We start from the raw sequence: 25,283 nt of genomic DNA on the forward strand, positions 1-25,283 counted from the left end.
ACTGTGATGGTCCCTGGCATTATCCTGATACTGTACTTGCTATTGGCATCGGTGCAGCACTAACCCCGTCAGATCAGGAGCTGGACCCCTCAGGATCACAGAATCAGTTCTCCCAGCTGAACATGTGCCAGCCCCTGGGGGCGAGGGGGAGAGGGACTCACTGGGTTCATTTTACTATTCATTCCAGGGCTCTGCCGTGCGCTTGCCAAGCCACATATCCTGAGCAATGCCGATTTCACCAAGGACAATTCACCTTAACATTTATTTTAATAAGTAACAAATCCCTGGGTGAATCAGAGATGAAGGTGGCCACAGCACTAGTAGCCTCCTCTAGGGGTTGGCTTTCTGTTGGAGATGCTGGCTAACAACCCCTGGAGGCTGTGTCTCTGAAGAGGGCAACTGAGGGCCCTGGGGTCTAGATGGGAATCAGCTGGTACACACGCCTCTCCCACGGCCTGTGCAGAAGCGTCTTTAGCATCAGCTACAGAGCCCTTCCCAAGGACACCCTTCCTGTTACACAGCTGTCACTTTTGTGGTATGTGATGTACATTCTTCTTGGTGTTCACTGTCAGTCTCATCTGTTCTATGGGTGTAATGCACATGCATCCATGGGAATTAAAGTTTCGCTACAACCTATAATATAATCCTCGCTAAAGCTCTTGCTTTTTAAAGAGTCTCCTCTTGAAACTATGTTAAGAATGTAAGTCAGACAGAGAAAGACAAATATATGATATCACTTACATATGGAATCTAAAAAAAGGTTAAAACGAACTTACTTACAAAACAGAAATAGACCCACAGACATAGAAAACAAACTTACGGTTTACCAAAGGGGATAGTGGAGGTAGGAGCGGGGGAGATAAAATAGGAGTTTGGGATTAGCAGATGCGCAATACTGTGTATAAAATAATCAACAGGGTTCTGCTGTATAGCACAGGGAACTATACTCAGTATGTTGTAATAACTTTTAATGGAAAAGAATCTGAAAAAGAATATATATATGTATAACTGAATCACTTTTGTGTGCACTTGAAAGTAACACAACATTGTAAGTTAACTATACTTCAATTTAAAAAAACATTTAAAAAAAGAATGTAAACCCACTTTTGAAATGTGAATAACCATTACCCAGCTATCACTTTTGAGTGATGGAAATTTCTTTTTGGAAAATCATCTTCATTTATAAAATGCATTGAATATTCTCCTTTTTTTGGTCAAAAGGAATCTTTCAGTAAGCTTCTTGTTGTCTATTAGAACAATATATTTTATTCATGACACGTGAAGCCTACATAATTGATTTTTAGCATTTTCTGGAGTTGCTCAATGCTAATTTAACTGGAAGCTAAAAATGTTTAAATCTTTGCTGACTTCCTAAGGAGGCTTCTTAAGGAGACTGTTCGATTTACGGGCCTTTCCTTCCTCTGTCTGGCCCTGGATTTTTGGCACAAGTTAGAGCTTAAAATAGGTGTTTGCCTGTGGTCAGACCTTGCTGCTGTTAATACCTATTAGGTGCCGAATGTTAACTTTTATTCAGTAATTTACATTTCTGTGGCACTGAGCTCTTTGCAAAGCATTCTTCCCACTATTATTTCAATTTAATGCTAAGAACCACGTGAAGCAAGTATTATTCACCCCATCTTACAGATGAGAAAGCTGAGGCCAAGAACGAATTTCACATAGGCTATGAGTTGAATTAAGATTTAACTGCAGGTCTTTTGATGCCAGGCTTGCTCTTTATGTTACTCCATAGATGCCCTGCTTCCCATTTTGGTCAGTTATAAGGTGGAATTGAATATAAAGTGAATATAAAATATAAAAATATAAAATGAGATCTTTATGTGCCATTTCAGATGGCTGAGTTGTTTGCATATTAAAAGCAAAACATGCTTTGTACATATGAGACTTCTTTGACGTTTACCTACATAATCTCTTACTGAAAATGTCACATCTCTCTGCTCTGCTTTGCTTCTCTGTAGTCCACTATTTGGGTCCCAACTCATTGAATTAAGGCAGGTTTTGAAAGGAACTCACTCTTACGTGGCTTAATTTACCATTTTCCTGGATAACCACAGCCAGGGCAAAGCCTTCGGGAATAGGAAGCAGAATTCAGGAAATGTCGGGGCGGAAGGTGGGGAACAAGACATCTAGAACATTGTAAATTGCTGAGGAGAGACATGGGCGGGGGCGGGGGCGGGTGGTTAGGTACTTGGAAGGAAGCTTCCTGAATTTGGGAGATGGAACACTAGCAAATGAGAGGAATAAAGAAAACATTCAACTTTGTGGAAATCCAGTTTTGACTCCAATGCAGGGCTATTTACAGATTGCTTTCATCCATCACCTGGAGCATAAAGACAGCATGATCATGAGCTAGCTTTGTACATAGGGGAGATAACATATAGAAGTTTAAGCAAATCTGCCAGAATTCCCGATAATCTGAGAGCTTGCCCCAGCCTGGGTGCTTGTGAAGCCTCCTTTCTATGACCTTAAGACTTTCTTTTCCTTTCTTTCTCTTTGAAGAGTGTGTTAAAAAGCAGTTTCATGAGAACAAACTCCAGGAGACATTCCAAAGCAAGCTCTACCTTTATAAATCCAATGAAGGTTTATGAGCTGTAAAGTTTGCACTACTTAAAAAAAAAAAAAAAAAGGAATCGAGACATTGCAATTTCAGAAGTCTGATCCTAAAACCACTCCGATAGAAAGGAAGGCGAGGCCCTCATGCTAAAAGAAAGCAAGCATCATTTTTAACTCCTGAAAACTGCTGGAGGGCCAATGCCAGCTCACAGCACCAAGTCACCTGACAGAACCTTGCTTTTCTTGCTCTGAAAGTGACTGGAATCTGGTGCCTCTGCAGAGACTTCCCAGGTGTCTCCAAGGAGACCAACTCGGGCTAATGTGTGGAAGAGGAAGTTTCTAAGGTACCATTTTATTTATTTATTTTAACATCTTTATTGGAGTATAATTGCTTTACAATGGTGTACCGTTTTAAATGAATCACTTCCCATTAGGACATACTGCCAACTCTGTCCTCAAAAGTGATAGGAAAGTTGCGAGTCCTGGGACTGGAATCTCCTTCCACGTAAACGTGGGTTGAAAGCTTCACGGGCAGTTGACTGTGACTCCATGTGACACCCCCCCCCTTCACCTCCCAATTTAACACAGTCTCTTCCTTTCTTTTACCTCTTAAAACTCGCGGTAATTTTTAATCACTTCGCTGTCTTTGTTGCTTCTCTTCAGCTCTAGATCGTAAACTGCTGACAGGCACAGACACCGGACGCTGTGCTTCCGGGTTTATATTCAGAGCCTGAAATAACACTCAGCTGTAGTAGCTGCTCCGTCCACATTTCCCAAACGCTGAATAAATTAATGAAGTGCGGTTACTAAGATTCTTTTAAAAAGTTATGCTTATGGTATGTTGAGTGCTTTGAAATGGTTTTTATAGGCAAAAATGGTCAACTGTCGTCAATTTCATAAGGTTCAACTTGTAAATTAATGTGATTTTGTAGGACATTTCTAGTTATAAGTCTTGAAGGACATAAACATGTCCATCATCTTGCTACTTCTTTATTTAAGGAGATATCTTAGCGTTTGCAAAGGGGTAGCCACCCACAGCCTAAGCGTCCAATCCGGAAGAACTGGCTCATGAATCACCATGCATCCCTGCCCTGGAAGGCTTGGTGACCACCCAAAATTGTGCTGCTTAAGAGTATGCGTTGATAAGACACATTTTACTGCATGAAGTTAAGAAAGGAAGTCTGTTACCTAACAATGTGTGTGATTTCCCAGGCCCCGCCACTCAGAACAAAAAGAAGTCCCAAAGGATATTTACCAATGGATTAACAGTGGTTAGTTTCTGGATGGTGGGATTACTCATGATTGAGATGAATGTACATTAGTTGTGTAGTAAGGAAAAATCCTTTGCAGGTGTTACATTCCAGAACCTATTAAAATTATAGATAGATAGATGTTTAATAGTTAAATGACAGAAAAATAGAGAAGAGGGAGAGTAGAACTATAATTCTACGTGTTGAGATCTACACGTCAGACCCTACAAATCACAAGCAACTAGTATTTAGTTCTGTTACATCCCAGAGTTCCTAATCTTAAGATTGAAGTCTAGAGTAGTGAATATGAAGTTCTATAATTTAAAATAAGATAGTCTTTCTTTATTTTAAACTAAAAGGGTTGAGAAAAATCCAGCGAAACATCCCTGGTGTCCCACTATGGGGCTTTTGGGCAAACAACAGGAGGGAGATTCCCTATAGGGATAGCCAACACCTCTTTCTTTGAACTTAAGTGCTCTAAGAGAATTATATAAAAATCTTATTTTTAATCGCTCCCTAGATATTTGTTTTCTAAAAACTATTTTAGAGTTATAACTTTATTGTTGTCCAGGTAGAGAGAGAACCTCAAAAAGCAGAGGTGATCAGATGATGTGGATCCATCCATAACAAAGTCACGGGCAGACACTCGACCAGCACCACCAGGGCCTCCTTTGCTCCCAGCTGAGAACCCACAGGAACCTGTAAACCCGAGATCTCCTCTTGGCAAACGTACACACTCTTAACGCTCCATCCATTCACCAAATTGTGTCTAATTCCATTAAAATCCAAAGAAGAGCTTTAAAAATCTATGGGCGGTATATAAAGTAGATAACCAACAAGGACCTACAGTGTAGCACTGGGAACTATACTCTGTATTTTGTAATAACCTATAAGGGAAAAGAATCTGAAAAAGAACACGTATATATATATACATATATATATGCATATAGAACTGAATCACTGTGCTGCACACCTGAAACTAACACGATATTGTAAATCAACTACACTTCAATAAAATAATCTGTGAGTGGGGACAGCAGCCGTTTCTATTCTGAGGGCTGGTTACAAACGGGGCCAAGAAAGGGGTAGGGGCCCTCACCTCTCCCAACCTGCCAAGGACCCTCTTCTTCCCGGACCCGCAAAGGTAAGATGCGATGTGTGGGCCCCATTCCTTGCCTGTGTCTTGTTTGAAATGGTCCCCAAATGTGAAACTTCTGAAATGCAAAATTATGGTTCACAGTGAGCATTTAGGAAGAGCTGTTCAAAAGTTTGAAAGTTTGTTCAAACTTTCCAGTCTTCCTTGAAGGTACAGGAAACGGTGTAGGAATCTGGTTAGAATCACTCAGAATTTCTTTGCATCTGGGGCGATTCTGCACCGTTTGGGAATCACTTCAGTGAAAACAGGATGGGGGTTGTGTCCCCGTCACCCCGACGAGGGCGCCAGCATTACCTGTGAGCGTTCCCGGTCCCTCTTGCACCGTTCTGGTTTCTTCTGTGGAGCCCCACATTTCAGGGTGCTCAGGCGAGGTGCTCCAGCTCATCACATAAACAAGAATATTTTCTGCGGCTCTGCCTTACGCTGTAGCTGTGGTTAATGCCGGGAGTGTTTACATAAAGCCCGATGCACGGGTACCTTTTCAACAGCAGTTGGGAGGCCGCAGTTAGCCAAAGCCTCAGCAAAGTTCTGTAAATCTTTCTGAGTCAGCACAAAGACAAACCAAGACTTTATTTTTCTCTCTTTCCGTTAATGCATCCAAATTAAACCATTAAGCAGGGATGAAGGTGAAGTGCTGTAAGTTTCGCACAGATAGGAAGGGGCCACGTTTAGCCCTGAGACGTGGGCACCAGACTTGTGTCGCCTTGCCTCCCAAATGCTTCCCGGCTGTTTCCTCCACTTTGAACTACAACCCAGGAAGAGATGTTCTGGCCTGTGTCATGCAGATGCCCCCATAGGACGGTGGCCCCGAATCTCTTAAGGTCACTAAGAAACAAGGGGATCTCTTGGCTGTTGTCATGCGGCTCCGTGCACCAGGATGTGATGGCGTTGAGACCATCCAATGACTAAATCACCTGCTCCGTGTTCATCACATTTGTTCATTTACAATACCCCCTTTGCATTGTGTATGTATAGCGTTTGGCCCCAGGCATGGTTTAAGAACTCAGGATTGAAAAACTAGAACTCTGACTCCTTCCCCTCCCAAGGGGAGTGAGGAGGACATGTGAGGCAGAGGAATCAGGACACAGGGGACCAAGTGGGTGTGTCCATCTCATTCCCCGAGACTTCACGGGCAGTGACAGTCCACGTGGCCCCTGCCCAGCAGCCTGGGCCCCTGCTTCTGTTTCTGTAAGGTTGCTGTCTGTGACCTCGTGCTCTGACAACTTGCGTCTGTCACCCTGCAGCCCTGAACCAGAGCTCAGCATACTCCTCAGCTTCGTAGACTTGGCGTTTTACTTCCAAGTCCTCCTCTCCCTTTCTGTCCAATGGAAACACTGATGTTTGTCTCAAGGCCCAAGACCTGGGGGGATCCTGTTCCCTTTCCTAACCATCTGTGTTAGAGCCCCACTCCCTCCCGAGGGAGGTCACCTCTCAGGGGCTGCTTGAGGGACCGAGCCTCCGAGGGAAGGTAGGGCATTGTGAATAAGGAGGGGCTTCTGAACGTCTGACTCCCCCAGACTAAATATAATACATTAATCCACATCTAAGTTCTTCAGGGGAATTGGTCGCTTGCCCTCGTCAGAAACGTTTTATTCCCCTAAAAATGCAGTTTTTGTATCTACAATTAGACCTAAAGCAGAGAGAAGACACAATACAGGGAAGGAAGCCTGTCTGGTAGAGTTATCAGCACCCAGGAAGGCTTCTGTCTGCAACATACAGCGTCCGTCTGGACTCCTGGAAAAGCACAGCGAGAGGGGAATTCTGTCGTGTGTCCAAGAAAGCTTTACCCTTCATGTCAGGTGCCAGTAAATACTTCACATTTGAAAATACTATATAGAGAGCGACTTTTTAAGTCTGGTATTTGCTGCATCTTTAAAAGCGTATTGATGGCTTTTCAACTGCTTCAAATTTCAAGCTCAGGGGTTCTGCTCTGTGCCAGAAGATTACTCAGATATTCTTGTATGTGCCTGTAATGTTCACAGCATTTATCAGTAAAAAGCATGATTCTGGAGAAAAGGCTTGGCTGTCCCAGAACTGTTACATCAGCCTCTCTCCATGGCCTAGGGGGAGTGAGGGGACCACCCCCTCCCACCGTCTGCGGCCTGGAAACTCCCCCATAAGTCTCCCTGTCTGACCAAATTCAGGATTCTGTTTGGAGAGCAAAGTCCTCCACAGATGATTTTTGGGCCAAGAACCCAAGCTTCAAAGAGTCTCGGTCCAAAAAAGTAAAGAAGAGAAAAGAAAATCCTGACTTCTGAGAGGGTTGAAGGTGAATCCGATAACAATACTGGGAAACGTGACCCGGTCCTGGGAGCCAACAGAGGATGCTCAGATGAGACATCCAGGAAGTGTGCGGCCTGCCTTCTCCACTGTGTGTGACCCGGGGACGGATGCAGGCCTGCGGTCCCTGTGCCCGAGGCTGCACAGCGAACTCAGCAATGACATTTTTATTTGTTCTTCCTCAGAAGCAGGGTGTGGGTGAGGGCTTTGCTGTCAGACTGCACAGGGACTTGGTTGTTTCCAATAAAACCTCAGGAAAAACAAGGCACACACCTCTGGCGACGGGAATTTGTAGTTAGTGTAAAGGAAGCCACAGCCCGGGCAAGGAACCGCGATGCCATGATAGATGCCCGAAGGAGCACCAAAGTGAAACCCTCATCCCAGGAGACAGGGCCTCCTCCACCGAAATACTGGCCCAAGTGCTAGAGATAATGGCCACTAAGAAAACCAAATCGGTTTTCTTCCTCCTTCTCTCAAAAGAATGTAACTACATTTTTCTTAGAGAAAAGATGGTTGTTTGTTAAGACATCTTGTTGGCCAACCTTGCGTTTCATCGTTGCTGCCCTCCCTTTGTGTATCTGTGTGTGTGTTTGTGTGTGTGTGTGTGTGTGTGTGCATGCGTCCTCCGCGTGAGGATGCTGCTCTTTCAGCTTCTGCAGAAATGACAGGGTCCCCGACGTGCAATTCACGTTCTCGTGTGTATTTTTAAGGGACAGCCTCATAAACTGCAATCTGAATACTTTTATAAGCTTGTGAAGCTCTTTCTGAAGGACTTAGTTTAAATGAAATTAGTTATGGGTTTAACCTAAATATGCATCAATGCCCTTCCCCTAAGATAATTTTAGGAGGATTTTGGCAAATATACACTAAACGGAAAAGTATGTAATGCAACATGGATTAACTGAAACAAAGCACAAGATATAATGATGCTCCAAATTAAAAAGAGAAAAGATGCTAAAGTTTATTCCTGGACCTTGTAGTGTGTGCATGTGTCTGAGTGTGTAAGTGTGAGTGTGTAGAGACGAGGGATGGAGGGGGGAAATCGGCTGTGGTATCCTGCACAGTTGATGCTCTCAGCTCCTAGGCGCAGCCTTGTTCATGTAAAGCACTGGTTGAGAAGCTGGTTGGGGGCCTAATATCAGTAGCGGCTACCAGTATATACCACCTAGTTTGTGCCGGACACTGTGCAGATGCTCTGAATACACGTCCTCGTTGTATTTGTGTGAAGACGGCTTCAATCCTCATTTCAGAGATGCCTCAACTAAGCTGCAGGCCTGGAGCTGGCCATCGTGACATCACACATCATGACATCATAGCTGGGCATGACAATTCGTGGGGTAGGGGGTCAGGGCCAAAGTTAATTTTGCCGCAAAAGCTGAGTTCTTGCCATCTGTCCTGCTGAAATTTGGGGTGCTTCATTTTTGGTTTTCAGAGAACACTGACACCCTGAAATAGAGGAAAATTAGCACCAGTGGTGTCATCTAGTTGAAGTATGTGAAATCACAAGCTAGCTTAAGAAAGGATAAAAGTTGTGTATCATCGACTCTGAAATGTAAAATTTTATATTTGAGGCCTAGAAAATAAGTTCACGTGTGTTACACATTAGCTTATGAAGAAGTGGTGACATAACACCCTCATCAGGGACAGCCTCTGACTTGGTCTCCTGCTAAAATCAGGCCCCCATCTAAGGGGCCATTTGTGAGCTGTCAGACACTGTGCCCACCTGTATCCCCAAAGCTGAGCACCGCCCTAGGTGGACTGCAGACTGCCGATTTTAACACTTTCTGGTGATTTCCCAGTTATTCAGTGATTTTCCTATAGGTCTTTACCTCATTAAATTTCTATATCCAACCATATCATGAAGATCATGTAAGAATGAGCAGGATGGAATCTCAGCTCATTTCTTTTTATAAAAAATCTAATTTTAGTGCCACATACTATTCCACTCTATATAAACAGTGTATATAAACATTTTCTAATTATTGTGTATTTAGTCCATTTCTAGCACTCAGGATGGGTAGTTGCCAGGGATTTTCAGACCCCAACTATTCCTATAATTTTTCCTATAACTGATGAGGACTATGTGTCCCCAAAAGACAGTGGGCCATGGAGGGGTGGTTCCCTTCTTCCCTGCCCATCACTCTCCACATACCCATCCCACCCCACACACGTCCAAACACAAACACAAATATATGCATGCTTAGGCAAACATAAATACGCACACAAACTCTTGGACTGGGGGTGGAAAGGTATTGAAGGCAGGAGGGCAGGGGAAGGTGGGGATGATGGTGATGATGGTGATGGTGATGGTGATGGTGACGGTGGTGATGGTGATGGTGATGATGTTGGGAGCAAAAGAAAGAGGCATCCTTGGCAGAGAAGCTGCAGTTGCCCGCTTTCTGGTTTGTATGGACTTTGTGTTTCTGAACTGGGGCTAATACACTGGGGAAAGAACAAAACATACTTTTATCTCCTTTAAGGCTGCTTTGGTTTCCATGGGAGACATACGCATAGAACCTTACAAGTTGAGTTTCACTATTCAGTTCAGTTAACTAACCTACGTGTGAAAGTTTCTCTGAGATTCTGGAAAATAGATTTATTCTGTGTGTGTGTGTTTCCCTCTTCCAGTGTGTCCGTAGCTATTATAGTGGGAAGTTGGTGGGAGAAGCATCACTGACTGCCAATCAGATCTAATCTTCAACCAGAGATGTTATAGCCAATAATTATGTTTAGAAATCCATTATTTGATGAGGGGGTTAATTATTTAGGATTTACATTTCATTTTAGAGTAATTTGAAAGTAAGTTTTCAAAGTCTTTTAGGATGTTGTTGCATCCTCCACTCATAGAAGAGAGTGTTGCATAGTTGTGAACAGGCTTGAAGATTTTTGGAGAGGCTTGTCCTAGTCTCTACAAAGAGTGAATACTGGTCATGGGTATTTTTCAGACTGACTAGTCAACTCAGATAATAGCACAAAATATGCATTATGCTCCTTTAAGACCTCCTAGAGTTCAGATATATGGATATTAAAGGATTCATGAAGATCAAAGAAACAATTTAATATTTTTCTCACCTATTGGGAAGACAAATATGTAAATTAAAAAACTGAAAAGCTAAAATGATAGAAATCAATTAATAATGTAAACATTCATCAGTTCTATTCAGGGAAATACATGATTAAATTTTGAAATTTAATTATGAAATTTTTAATGAAAAGGGCAAATGTATTTGCTGCAGATATGCCACATTTGAGATTATTAGCCCTAATATATAAAGTGTTCTAACAAATCAATAGGACAAAGACAAACATCTAACAGACAAATGGGCAATGAACATGAACAGACAATTCAGAAAAGAAAATACTAAAATTGCATACAAACCTAAGAACATTTGTTTAATTTCATTCTTAATTATGAAAATATAAGTTCAAATAAAATGTCTTATAAAAGATAAAAAGATTCATAAAATTGAGTTCAATTAAGTATATGTATTTGAATAAAATTTGAGGGTAAAAATTTTTATAGTATTAATCAAAATTTTGCATGTGATGTGTCACAATACAATAGTTCTACTTTGAGGAATTTATCTTAAAGTAATAACTAAATAAGTGTTCAAAGATATATGTAAAAGGTATTCAAAATATTGCTATATGTAATAGCAAAAATGTAGATATAATTTGTATAGCACCGGCAATTGATAAGAACTTGCATTTTATTAAATTATGTAATACTCTATGTGCATTAAAATGATTAGAGGTCCATATTTATTGGCACAGAAAGAGTTACGTTATATATTATTACGTGATTAAAGCCATGTCATCTGGATACTGATGATCAGAGCCGGGGATGATGGACATTACAAAACAAGAGTATTAGGTAGAGGCAAAAATGATGCTCTAAAAAATACACCTGTATAGGTCTTTTAATATAAAAAGTATTAATTAAGGGATGGTAAAGATTTTTTCCTTATCCTTATCTTTTACAGTTACTTTTAACTCACTAATGATAAATATCACCTGGGAATTAGGACTCAGAGAATTTTGCAGATCTCACCATTTCACCTAAAATGCTGAAATTGCTCCTTGTCTGGGAAAACTGCATTGCTTGGATACACATCACCCATTAGAGCAGCCATTCCTGGGGTTTGATGGAGTTCAGGTGCAATTCAACACAAGAGCATCTTAACATTTGCAAAGTAAAATATCACTACTAGTCAATTGAGAAGAATCTCTTTTCCTCTTAAAATTTCACATTCTGTCCAACATTCAATGTGTGGTGAAATCTTGACTGTTTGATTGGGTAGGAAAATCTTTCCTTTAAACAGTTAAAAATAATGTCAATGAAGCTTCTACCAGAAAGCTCCTAAGTGGTAACATTTTCTGGTATTTGACTGTTTCATCACCAATTTCTGTGCCAGGTCCCATGTTCAGCTGCCTGGAAGCCCCTATGATATATGAAAATGCTGCCACTTTTATAGGAATATGCTGGCAAAAATCTGCCCCTCCCATGTATTATTAGTCCTTTTCTGCTAATTATTTTGGAAAAAGCAGAGGTGCAGGTCCAAGTTCAACTGGCTGTCAATGTCTGGGACACACTTGGTGTAAACCTGTTCAATTAGGAGAAAAATCTGTGCCTCATTTGACCACCAGTTTTCCAACTGCATTATGAAACTTGTAGTTGCATTTTTGTATTAAAAATTGAGCAATAAGTTGATTTTAAAATTATTGATAAAAGTAATCGATGAAACATAAAGTGAGTAACCAATTTACAACATCAAGGTAGAGATTTTTGCATGTTCAATAACATTTATGAAAAAATGAAATTACAAACTGAATGGGAGCTGTGGAAAACCCCTTGGTGTTATAAAGACCCCAGAGTAATTTGTGTAAAAAAATACAGACGACCAGAGCCAGGATGGGAGAACTCAGTTGGCTGGTTTCAAGTAACAGTCAAAGCCCTGTGGTTTTAAACCACGACTACAGAAAAATTAGTTGAAATAAAAAATAATCAGCCCTGCTCCATCATGTACCAGGTACATATCTACGTGTATTTGTACAGACTGAGCTCCTGCTGGGCGTACTGAGTGTTTAACAAAATTACCACAGTAGAAGCTCGCAGGTTCCAGAGGAGGGGTTTGATGACACAGCACGTCTGCTCTAGGCACTTCGTGCTTCTTAAGTTAATAACCAGATGCACAAAACTTTGTGGAGCTAAAAATGAAATATTTTGAATCTATATTATAACCAGATCGGGGCAAGAGACAAATGATAGGAAGGAGGAAAAGGAAGAAGGAAGGAGAGACAAGGACAGGGCCCCCATGCAGGACAGAGCAGTGAGGGAGGGAGTTAAATAAAGCACTGGGTCTGCAGTCCCGAATCCCCCACCCCTCAGCTTATCACCCGAAAGAGGGATAATAATAGTACTGACCTCATGGATTAAATTAGCTGATATGTATAAGTGGGCACCTGGTAAGGGGGTGAGTGTAACCCAGTTTGTTTAATTGAATTATAGTTGATTTACAATGTTGTGTTAGTTTCAGGTGCACAGCAAAGTGATTCAATTATACATACATATATATATGTATGCATTCTTTTTCAGATTCTTTGCGATTATAGGTTATTACAAGATATTGAATATAGTTCCCTGTGCTCTACAGTAGAACATTGCTGATTATCTATTCTATATATAGTAGTGCGTGTATGTCAATCCCAATCTCCCAATTTATCCCTTGCCTGCCCCTCTTCCCCCCGGTAACCATATATTTGTTTTCTGTGTCTTTGGATCTATTTGTTGTGTAAATAAATTCATTTGTATCATTTTTTTCAATTCCACATATAAGTGATATATTGTATTTGTCTTTCTCTTTCTGATTTACTTCACTTAGTATGATAATCTCTAGGTCCATCCATGTTGCTGCAAATGGCATTATTTTGTTTTTTTTATGGCCGAGTAATATTACATTGTATATATATACACATATATATTACATTGTTTATCTATCTACCTATCTGTCTATCTATCTCACATGTTCTTTATCCATTCACCTGTGGATGGACACTTAGGTTCCTTCCTTGTCTTGGCTTACATGTTTCTATTGCTATGTTAATTTGGGGGGAGAATGTCCATTCTCTTAATTTAAAATATGGTTTTAAAAGGCTGGAATTTCTTAAAAATATTTTAATTCCCACCTAAAATTTTGATGCTCAAGGCGTTGTTAAAATCTTATTTTTCTTGTTCATATGTGGTGCTCTTCGAGATACAAATGTCAGACTTGAAACTAGACTTAGCACTGGAGGAAACAACACAGATTTTCCTCTCTTGTAACAGGAGTGGCAGGAAGGTGGGGACACCAAGAACTGCTGGGAACAGACCGTGGGATGCCATCAGCAGCCCCCTTTCCTCTTTCTTGGCTTCCATCTGCTCAGGACCCCTTTTTTCCTCTTACACAGCGTTCTCCCTGTGGCCATCATATTGGGAACATTGTCAGGGCTGGGCTCACGTGACCTTGGTTCTCCGACAGGTGAGGAAAAGAGCTTCTTACCTGCCTGGGGAGGGTTCCACTTTGGCCTGACCTAGCCCATCACATGCACATATGGTCACCTGTGACAAGGAGACAGGTGCTGCGAGGATGCCCAGATCCCCTGCCCCCATGGCCAGGGTGGGAGGTAGGATGCCTTGGGGCCCGCAGAAGCAGCTTATTGGCCGGGGCAAAGTAGTTCCCAAAGAAAGGAGAACTCCAAAACTGCTTTCTGTTGTGGAAAGACAGGAACTTGGAAGCTGCTGAGGCCAGCAGGAACATGGGCCGGAAGAGGGAGGAGAGGGAGGATGGATGCACAGAGCCTGGTTCGCCTTGTAAAGGAGTAGCTGTCAATGGATTAGATTCATTCCAGGAGTAGATGCCCTACTTCTGGGCACAGCACTTCCCACTTGGAGGGTTGGTGCTGAATTATGTTAAGGGATATTTTGTTACCTGAGACACACATGGATGAGACACTGGAACTTGCCCTGCAGACTGAGTGACATTTAGCCCAGGGTTTGTTTCCAGCTTTTGGGCTCGGTTACCCTCCCTCTGCTCCAGATGTCAGCTCTGTCATTGAGATGCCAATGCTATCAAGGGAAATTCTTCTTTAATTTAATTATTTTAGATTTAAATTTATTTTATATTGGAGTATAGTTGATTTACAATGTTGTGTTAGTCTCAGGTGTACAGCAAAGTGATTCAGTCATACATATACATATATCCATTCTTTTTCAGATTCTTCTCCCATATAGGTTATTACAGAATACTGAGTAGAGTTCCTGGTGCTATACAGTAGGACCTTGTTGATTATCTATTGTATATCTAGTAGTGTGTATATGTTAATCCCAAACTTCTAATTTATCCCTCCCCTCACCTTCCCCCTTTGGTAACTAATTTTTAAAAGTGAAGAATGCAATGCATTATTTCTAACTACTTCATCTAATATTGGAAAGGAACAACCCCTCTAGTGAATTATATCCATTTCTCTATGCTATACATTCCCTTCTTTTCATTGTTGCTGTCCTTTGCTTTCACCTGAAGACTGTAACATGTTCTAGACTTCATATTATAAATCTCATTTAAAAAGTGTTGAATCAAGGAAGTCTGCCAGCAACTTTGTTTTCTCTGCTTTTCTCTCTGTGTTGGACTGCTCTGGCACGGGAGAATAATATTACTTTACCATGTAAAACATGGTGAATGGCTGTAAAAGAATTCCCCAGCAACTGAATAATGGGCTGTCAAAAATATTCTTGGTGCCAAAGGATCTGGATATGTCTGTTCCATTTATTGTGTTTCTCCTTTCCCCATGACTAAGTGCTCACAAAAGACACAAAAACCCAAACCTCTAGAGTATGTGGTATTCGAGGACAGAAACCATATTTTAATATATTCAGTCTCATACCTAATGTATTAAGATGTTTAGTAGAGGATCACCAGCAAACAATGATGAGCACCTATGGTATGTAAGATGCTCAAATTACTAATTAAATTGACTTCTAGTGACAGGAAGGAAGTTGTGTTCCCCCATCTCCACTGTGCTTGGTTGAATGAGTTAATAATATTTATTTTAAGGAGTACTGGAAGTCTTGACCCCAAAACTTTTACCTTGTTCTGCCCTTTTGGAATAAGTTTATTTTTCTCAGAAATATGAAAATGGAACCTATTTCTTAATTAAAGTTCCGTGTTTTAAGAGCCTGAATGTGCAGTCTAGCAAAATCATTTATTTTTATTTTACTTTGATAATAAATGGAGTCTATTTTAAAAATCAATTTTAGAATGCGCTGAGAAGATCTGGGGAAAAAATGGAAATGTGCAAAAGTTAAAAGCTGCTTTGTTTCTCAATGAAAGCAAGAGAAGTCAAGAAAAGTAGCATCTAAGTGCCTCCCTACCCCAACCCTCCCCACTGGGTCCGAGCACAGACTGTCTGCTTCTCACTTGGCGTGAGGCTCTTAATCTCTCCCACCTCTGACTTTGGGCCAGACTGTTGCCAGCGGTCCCGGAGTTCAGCGTGGTTTCTGATTCAGGTTATATATTCTTGGGCAGTGTCTTAATTGCTAGTATTCAGGGGCAGGATAACTGTCGTTTAAGAATTCCTGAGATGGGGATTCTCCATTGTTTTGCATGTGACTCACAGGACAGATGACATTCATATGGGGCCCACTCCCCTGGTTCAGGGGCCATCAGAAATTCCTGGGCTGCTTAACTAAAATTCCAGGTCTTTTCCTCCTACTTAGCAAAGCCTATTGGAATTCAACTGGGCAAGAGTAACTTCGTCCGAGGAGATAAACCTGATCTGCTTTAAATTTATGTGTGTACGCATGTGTGTGTACTTCTGATCCCAAATTTAGTCCTGCATTATTTATAGCAATTATTTAAAACGCTCCATCATAACCGAGTAGTATGAACCCAAGTCCCTTAGTGAAATCACCACATTCATGCTCCCTTGGGACTAGCTTAGTCCTCAGAGAGGGCCCAGGAAACTACTTTGTATAATCTCCTGTCTTTCCAGAAAGTCTGTCTAATGCCTAGGAGGCACTGATTGTCGACCCGAGAATAAAGCACTGGAGGCAGAGTTCTCAAGAAAGAAACATAAGTGCCATCCTGGCTTACTGTGACTTGAGGAACAGAAGCAGGGTGGCTTTTAACTGCCTCTGGAGACCCAGTGCTGAATTCACCACTTCCTGTTTGCAAGACTAAACTGTACAGAAAGGTAGTGATTATCTGCGGTGATTATTAACGCAACTAGTACATAACACAGCTCATGGATTTAGGGCTGGGGGGGTGGGGTGGGCGGGCAGTGGTGCCTACTTGAACAGTTACTGAAATCAAGATATTGTTGCCACTGACTGAGCATCGGGAAAATGTCAAAGTGTGGGTTAGCAGAACCCTTACCTCTCACGAATGCAGGCTTCTTATTGACATGGTCTTTGATAAAAATGAGCACTTTTCTTTACATTAAGTACTCAGAAAATTGTTATGCTTATAATGTAGGGAAGAATTATTTCATGAAAAAATTGTAGAAAATCATTTTCATACCTAGCTATTCTTCTGTGGACTTGGATACACTATTCGTCAAATTGTGTCACTGGAAACAGCGTTTTCACACTCAGGAGACTTCCGATTAAAATGTTCAGCTTGAAAAATACATGTAAATCCTGTGCTTCAACATTGAGGAGGTAAAGCCATGGTGTCTAGTGGACTGGAATGCCAAAGTGCCCTCTAGCTTTCCAAATGCCACGTGAAGTTAAAAGTTGAATTTTGGAGAGTGCAGCTTACAATGTGCTACTATTTCATTATTTTTAACAGGAGAGTATTACACATTTTTCTCCTTGGGACACATGTAGACTTTTAGAGAATGATTTATTGGTCTGCTCTGTTACTGGGGGCGGGGGTGGTGGTGGTATGCACTCACCTGGGCTGGCCTCTGAAAGGCCATTTGGGGAGGCGGGGAGGGATGTCTTTGAGGAAAGACAGTCATTCTGCTTAGATGTACAAGCAAATCTCTACCAGGCTGTGCAAAATCAGGGCAAAACTGAATCCTTGTCGTGCATTAATAACATCCCTTCCTTCTGTTACAGGCTCAACCTGGGAAAAGACATTCCGACAGATCGGCTTTGAAAGGTAAGCAGGGCTTGGTTACTCATGGCCTATTTTACTCCAAGCAGTTCATTGACTATAAATTGGTGGTCTTGCCACCATTACTTTAGTGACTGTGCCCTTGAGTAAGTCATCATTTTTGAGCCTCAGTTTCCTTGTAGAGTAGACCTTTGCTTTATGACATTGTTGCCTGCACACAGAGTGAAAATGTAGATTAAATGGAGCAATTTATGTGAAAATGCTTCTTCAACTGTGAAATAGTGTGAAAGGTAAATTGTAGAATTAGAGCATCACAGAAAAGAGAGTAAACTCTTTCTGATGTCATGTGTTATATTTAGTTCTACAGGTTTAGTACAGAGAAATTTATATTTATATTGATGTCTTTGCAATAATTAAAATTGTCCAATCTTATTAGCTCAAAGTGGAAGGCTGAGATCGTGTCACTCTTCGCTAAAAGCATTTCTACACCAGAAGAGAAAAAGCATACTCATTATAACATCAGAAAATGTGGAGGTAGGGTCAATATAGGCCTAATGGCAGCATAAAGGGCATTTAGCATCTCATATGAACTTGCAATGTCGATACAGCTATTGAAAGAGAGAAAAGTGATTTTTTTTTTTTTACTCTAAGGGTAGCTTTTGACTAGTTCTTTTCATCGTATTGAAAGTGTGTTTCTCTGTGTATTGATCAAGCTGACAGAGTGCTTAGAGCATATAAAAGGGATAATAAAATACCTTAGAATGCATTATTTCTCCAGCGGCAAGCGAGGACGGCTAGCTCATCACCAGGCTGACTGTGGTAGCATTTCTGGTACCATTTTTAATTGACTCAGAGGTTTATTTATTTCTCTCCATACACTTACATCCTGTCAGCACTGTCACTGTTGATCTCCCAGTGAGTTCCCACAGGTAGTCCTTGAGGTTATCAGAGGAGGTTGGCTTGGGATGGGCAGATCTCATGGATCAACTTAAAAGCTGGAATATCATGTGCGGACTCACCGTGTGTGAAACCTTTCCCCAAAGCATCTTTCTCTTGATTCTTCTTTTGTGTTCTGAAAAATGTCAACGATAACCAAAGAGGAGAGAAGAGCAAATTGAACATCAGTTATCTGTTGCCCAGCTTCAAGGACACTTTGCCATACTTGCTTTGTCCATTTTTAGGGGGGAGGGGGCTAAAATATTGTAAAGAAAATCTCAGGTATCGTGTCAGTTCCTCCCTACTTAAGTCAGTATACGTCTCTGAAAAAATGGATGTTTTCTTTCAGAATCATGATGCCGCAGTGGTACCAAATACAAATACCAGTAAGTCCTTAGCACCATTTAATACCCAGTCAATGTTTACATTTCCTGATCATCTCAAAAATGTCATCTTACAGATACTGGTTTGAATCAGCATGCTTCTAAAGCCCACACATTCCATTTTAATTTTTTAGTTTTAAAAAGTTAAAAAAATTCTTTTGACTGAGTTATAATTAACATACAATATATTAGCTTCAGGTGTACAACATAATGATTTGATATTTTTATACATCATGAAATGGTCACCACCATAAGGCCAGTTACCGCGGTCACCACACATTCTGTTCTGTTGTCACATCTCAAGCCTCTGTGTTGGGATCGTGTCCCCCGATTCCCTCCCATCTTCATTGGGTTTCTCTTCACTTTCCTGGCTTCTGAGGAAACCAGCTCAGCTGTCTTGTAGAGCCGCTGTCTTGTCTGGATGTGTCTGTTTGTGGCATTGTTTACCTTGTCATTCTACCCTCTGTTTCATGTAAACTCAAATCGCTCCCTTTCTGCCATTGGGGGCAACTTCGTGTTGACTTATTGTCCTTTGATGCAGGCCACCTGGTCCTTTATCGTTTCTGTCCTTCTAGCATAGCTGGACTTATCAAGCCCACCCAGTATTCTGGACCTGGAGTCAGCCATTTATCCCAAGGGTGGACACGGAGGCGGCTCCCAGCCTTTGGCTCTTACCAGAATACCTTGAAATGAATAACCTTGTGCACACTTGTATTTTTGCCAAATATCTGAGGGGTAGGTTGCCAAGTACAATCAAAGAATAAGTTTTTATGGAATTTTGCTAAACACTGCCAAATTTCTCTCCTTAAAATTTCGGCAGTTTGCACCCCCGCCAGCAGTGGACGAGAGCAGTTGTCTCCCCAGAGCCTCGCCAACAGAACATGCTGTCAAACTTGAGATTTTTTTGCCAATCTGTTAGGTGAGAAATGGTATCTCAGTGTACTTTTTTTTTTTTTTTTTTGCGGTACGCGGGCCTCTCCCGTTGCGGAGCACAGGCTCTGGACGCGCAGGCTCAGCGGCCATGGCTCACGGGCCCAGCCGCTCCGCGGCATGTGGGATCTTCCCGGACTGGGGCACAAACCCGTGTCCCCTGCATCGGCAGGCGGACCCTCAACCACTTTGCCACCAGGGAAGCCCTCAGTGTCCTTTTAATCTGCATTTATCCTGAGTCATTTTTCTGTAGAGCAAAGTGCAGGCTGAGATTCTTTGCTGTCTCCTGAGTGAAGCACTCAGGGCAAGAGCTTCTTCCAAGATGGTTAAGGATCCATCGATCTGCAGAATTTGGCAATTGAAACATATTCTTCCTAGTTTGCATGATCTTAACCTTTTTCTTACTAGAATAACGATTTAATGAAAACAACTGCCGTGCGCCAATCATTTCCAGTCCATACAACAATCCCACAGACCAGGGATGGGCAAACTTTTACTCTACAGGGTGGATAGGCCACATTTCAGGTTCTTCTGTTGTAGCAGAAGGCAGCCACAGACAATGAGCATGGCTGTGTTCCGATAAAACTTTATTTACAAAAACAGGAAGCTGGCCGGATTGGCTACTAGCCGTCCTTCGTGACCCATACTGTAGACTGTGGGCCCCATCTCACAGGGAAGGAAACCGGAAGAAAACCAAGTAGCTACCCAGAGAGTCATAGCCACATGGGCGTATTGACCTGCGTTTAAGCGAAGGTCTGCCTGGCTTTCTACACCCAGCCACAATGAATGCTTGAATTATAGCCTTCTTTGGTTTTGTGTTGTTTTATTTTTCTTATCCCTGTAGCTCTGGGGACGTAATCTTTAGTCTCAAGTCTTATCGGCTGTTCTCATTTTATGAACATTTTGAAGAAAGCCAGACAGTAAAATTCCCATATTATAATGCCTCTCTAAAATGGGCATGCTTCCAAATAGATGTACAAATAAAAATATTATTAAGGATATGCTGTAGTTTTGAACTGCAGTCCTAGTTTAGAGCTCATCCCTGTTTTTAGATGTTATCTTAAAATGTCATCCTGTGTTTTCCCATGTTGTCCAGTGTTGCCTCATTTAAGGACAGGGGAACCGTCTCTGCATTGCATCGAGTGTCTTAAAATACAGAGCAGGTATTGATCTATGGGGTTGTTGTGCATTTACAGTTGCAAAGACCATGTCAAGCAGTGCCGTTAGATATGGCCTTGCTTGATTTCTTCTCAAGTTTATCCTCGTCTTTCTCTTAAAGGGAATTCCAATTGTATCCTAAATGAAGCTGTCTGCTTCTTTAGAGCCATTGTAAGAGATATTGATCCTTTCAGCACTACGTCCTTTGAAGTTTGCCCATCAGTCTGTTGGCTAGCTGAGTATTTTAAAGTGGTCACATGTAAAAAAAAGTGACTGAGTCAGCTAAACCTCAAAGCTTTTTCCAAGAAAAAGGAAGCAAAGGTGTCCTCTGCTGTACATTTTGTAATCCAAGGGAAGATCTAGGGATTGAGCCTGCCTGTAACACGATGAGACAGTGTGCAGCCCTTTCCTTCCCAGAAACCATGCCATTTATATACACTGTCTCAGAATAAATACACATTGTCACAGTTTATATGGCTGAATTCATGATAATGTGTTATGTTCACCTTGCAAACAATTGCTCTCTGTGGGCGATATCAGGAGTTTATTTTTTGATTTCATCAGAGGAGTGCTCGTGACATAGGAAGGATATAGGCTCCTGTAGCTTTGGTTAGGGTTAGGGTTAGGGTTAGGGTTAGGGCTCGGGTTAGGGTATAAGATATAGGTTCCTACAACTTTGGTGCCACTCCCAAGACCCCCTTCCACTCCTAGTCGTAGATATTGCTATCTGCATAACAAAAGGAGACTCAGTTGTTTTGGTTTTGTTCTCATTATGGAGAAAAATATCTGTGCCTAACATTTTTTATTTCATTCAGAAAGCTCACCTTTCCCTGCAGATTTTCTAAACTTTTGATTATAAATATTTCCAAAGCATAAGTCACTCACTCATCGAGGTAATGGTGATGCAGGTAGGCCTGGCCCTGTCCCTGCACTGATACTCTGCAAGTTCTAAGCAAGTGTATCAGCCAGGGAGTGTCCCAGGTTCCCCGTGGCTTCTTACAACAAATGCTTCTTTCTCGTTTGTGCAAAATCTGATGAGGAGGCAGACAACTTCGTGGGGAGGTTGCCTGTGCAAGGTGTGTCACTGTTTGGCTTCAGTCTGTGACACCTGTGTCTTGACATGATGTTTCTGAGTTTGCTTAAGCATGGAAGCAGAATTTGGGGAATTGCGCACTGGATTTTAAGTGTTTCCACCTGGAAGTTGCATCTGTCACCACAAGTCACAGTTCATGGCCCAAAGCAAGTCACTGTGCTGATTTAGGGGCCAGGAGCATATCCCTCTCCTGTGTGTGCAGGAGGGGACAGGAAGTGGAGCCACCAGAAAGTGCTAGTGTCCTCATAGGAAGCTGTGAGCGAGGTCTGCACTGGGTCTTCTCTTTCTTAAGCTACGCTTTTCACTGGAGAAAAAATATTTCAGTGAGTTAGTGGGCTTGTGCACAGTAACCCGCCAAGAGGAATAAGGTTCCTGCTCTCAGGGAAATCTTATTGATGCTTCTTTCAAAGTAACCATCTTCTACTGCTTTCTCACCCCTATTTACTTAAAAAGCAAGGTAGTTATTCTTAATAAATCTCTATACTCAGCACAGCACCTCAGATTACATTAGTATTCACCCTATTGTACATGATTTTATTTGATGCTCTGCTTGGATTGTGGAATGAAATATCTTGCCCCTTCAAAGACTATTTTAAAATATAGATCTCAAAAATAAATAAAATAAACAAAATAAAATAAAATATAGATCTCCCTGAAGGCAGCCTGCTCTTATGAAACACAATTATCCCTAGGATTTTTTCCCTGGTGTAGAGATGGTTCAAGAGGCGTGGCTGTGTCTTGGTGGTGCTAGGAGGGTAGCCTCCCACTGCCCGTCTGTTGTTGGCTCCCCTACCCCACTGTCTATTCCATGGGGAGCTCCCCGCCTCCATCAAGTTTTAGACATCATTGCTTTTGTGAAACCTTGCCTGATGGCTTCCTCTCACCTCTTCTTGTAACACTTTTCACGTCCCTCCTTGATGGTACTGGGTAAATATTACTGCAGCTGTTCCCCTGTGTTTCTCCCACTCTGGGGCAGGAAGGATGGGTCTGTCTTGATATGCCTGACACATACTGACTGATCAGACGTTTGGTGAAGAGTTGACAGAGCCCTTGATGGGGAAGCACGTGGGCAGAAGGCAGGAAACCAGGGCCCCAGCATCTTCTTATCAGTACATCGCAGCTTGTAGGAGGACGGGGCAGCCTGCAGGTCGAGCTGGCTCAGTCCTCAGAGCAGAGGGGCTTTGAGTGTGTGTCCCTGTGAACAGTTACTTAATTCCCTGACCTTCCGAGTCTCTATCCTCTGACTGCTGAGTCTCCTGCCCTGAGTTGGACACCATGATGGGATCCCAGTACTAGGGTCAAGGGCTCCATGCAATCAGGGCCGTATCCATCTTGTTCACTGAGGCATCTTGCACCTGACCCACCCAGGTGAGCAAAGTGAAAGATCGGATAAAGGGAGACACACTTGAGGACCTGATTCTGTGGCAGCAGAAGCAGGGAGGCTTAGCAGGTGTCTCTGCACCTGTTTTGTTGGTTTTCCCCCTTTTGTGTCTGTGGTCCCTTCAGGACGCAGCAGCTACCGTTACTCTACCTCCACCTCCTCCCGGACCTTCCCCACGGGCTCAGCCACCGCCCTCAGGCTCCCTCCCTATCTCCTGTCACCTCCTGTAACGAAGCCACCAGTGTGTTCATGATCTTGTGTGTCTTATATGTCTTATTCTAGACCCTTGCTTCTGAGGGCAGGATGTGTGTCTTACTATTTTATAACCTCTAGTGCCAGCCCAGGGATTGTCAAATAATAGGCATTTAATAAATGTTTGATAAACAAATGGCCTTTTAAAGAAATATTAGTGTGTCATTTCTCTGTTGGCCTCACCCCTACTTTCAGGGATTCTGCCCATCTTGATGCATTTTAATTTCTATTGGCCTTTTCTTTTGGAGCATGAATTAATTACTTGAGAAATTTAAGGCCAATTTTTAAATTCGTTTTTATCCTCCAGCTTTATGTATAATTCATTCACTGTGTAATTGAAATTAATGCTGTTTCTTTAGGTAGTATTATGTGAAATATTGAGGAATAATGGAAAGGTAGACTCCAAGGATGGTTTTATGATATGCTTTTCTATTTGAAAACTCACATCCATGAAATGAGATGGTTAAGTGAAATCAATTGTGATAGAAACAAAGATACTAATTTCTATAGTTTCTGCTATATTTTTCTGAATTTTTTTTTTTTCGGTATGCGGGCCTCTCACTGTTGTGGCCTCTCCCGTTGCGGAGCACAGGCTCCGGACGCTCAGGTTCAATGGCCATGGCTCATGGACTAGCCGCTCTGCAGCATGTGGGATCTTCCCGGACCGGGGCATGAACCCGTGTCCCCTGCATCGGCAGGTGGACTCTCAACCACTGAGCCACCAGGGAAGCCCTATTTTTCTGAAATTTTTAAGTTCCTAAGTCTGTATGATAAAGTGGATAATATGAATACCTATTAATTTAAAGCAAGACAAGCATTTCTATGTATTACTTCTCTGAGAAGCACATAGAAAGGAAAAAACATTAAATTCAAATCATACCATTACTATAATCTTGTGGTCTACCGAGTTAAACCAGGGAGGTCCTAGTTGGGCTGTAGTTGTGTGTTGTCATACTTGTAGCTTTTAAAATAGCAGTACTTTTGCATATAAATGCACACAATGCATGTCTTGTGATTAAAAGATTTACCCTGTTGTTGTGCTAGCTTCCCACAAGATGAACTTCTAAATTATTTAATTTTTTCAGACTGTATATAAATATTTCTAGAAACTTTAGCAGGCTATTTGGAAATTATGTTACAAAATTTTTGTCAAAATAATCTATATTCAGAAAATGACAGGAAGTAAAGGATATTTCTGTGCTTTGGTGTTTAAAATTAAGCCCAACTTATTTATTTATTCATTTACTTGAACATTTTCAAACCTCTGCTTTGTGCCCATGCCTGGGCTAGATGCAAACATGATGGGAAGGCACTTAGATTTGTTCAAATCTCTCATACGCTGGCCTCGCTCTCTGTTAAGTGCTCATCTGGTTTATGGAATTCTCACAACATTTCTAGAGTTGGATTCTGCTGGCTTATTCTGGCTAACAACCTTGTATCTCAGTGACCTAGGAGACCAGAGGTTTATTTCTTGCTCATATTAAACATCAGCTGGATCGACTGTGGATCTTCTCCAAGTGCCTTCTTCTTTTTGGGATCCAGGCTGAACCAGGGCCTTCATTAGGTGGATGCCTTGCTTGCGACCGGGGAGAAACTGCTACAGCCACCATGGCTTTTAGAGCCTGTGCCCAGGTGGGACACAGGCCACTTCTGTTACTTTCAAGTGCCTGAGAAGGTCACGTGGCCAACTCCAAGGTCATGGCCAGAGAAGCAGGTTCTTCCTACAGGGGTGCCCTGCAGTCACACGGGAATGGCCAGGATATACAGTCTTGTTACAGGAAAGGAGAGGGTCTAGTTGG

At 41.9% G+C, this 25,283-nt stretch overlaps 1 protein-coding gene across 1 annotated transcript in view; it reads left to right on the forward strand.

The window, feature by feature from the left end:
• Positions 1–25,283, forward strand: part of PIEZO2 (piezo type mechanosensitive ion channel component 2) — a 331,944-nt gene that overhangs the window by 140,325 nt on the left and 166,336 nt on the right. Inside the window, exon 4 of the mRNA XM_089894937.1 lies at positions 17,354–17,396. Coding sequence (XP_089751063.1) covers positions 17,354–17,396 — 43 coding nt within the window. The remainder of the gene's footprint in view (positions 1–17,353; positions 17,397–25,283) is intronic.

This window comes from Delphinapterus leucas, chromosome 14 (assembly GCF_059928025.1).
Source record: "Delphinapterus leucas isolate spDelLeu-1000000601 "Yukka" chromosome 14, BTC_Dleu_Yukka2, whole genome shotgun sequence".
Lineage (NCBI taxonomy): Eukaryota > Metazoa > Chordata > Mammalia > Artiodactyla > Monodontidae > Delphinapterus > Delphinapterus leucas.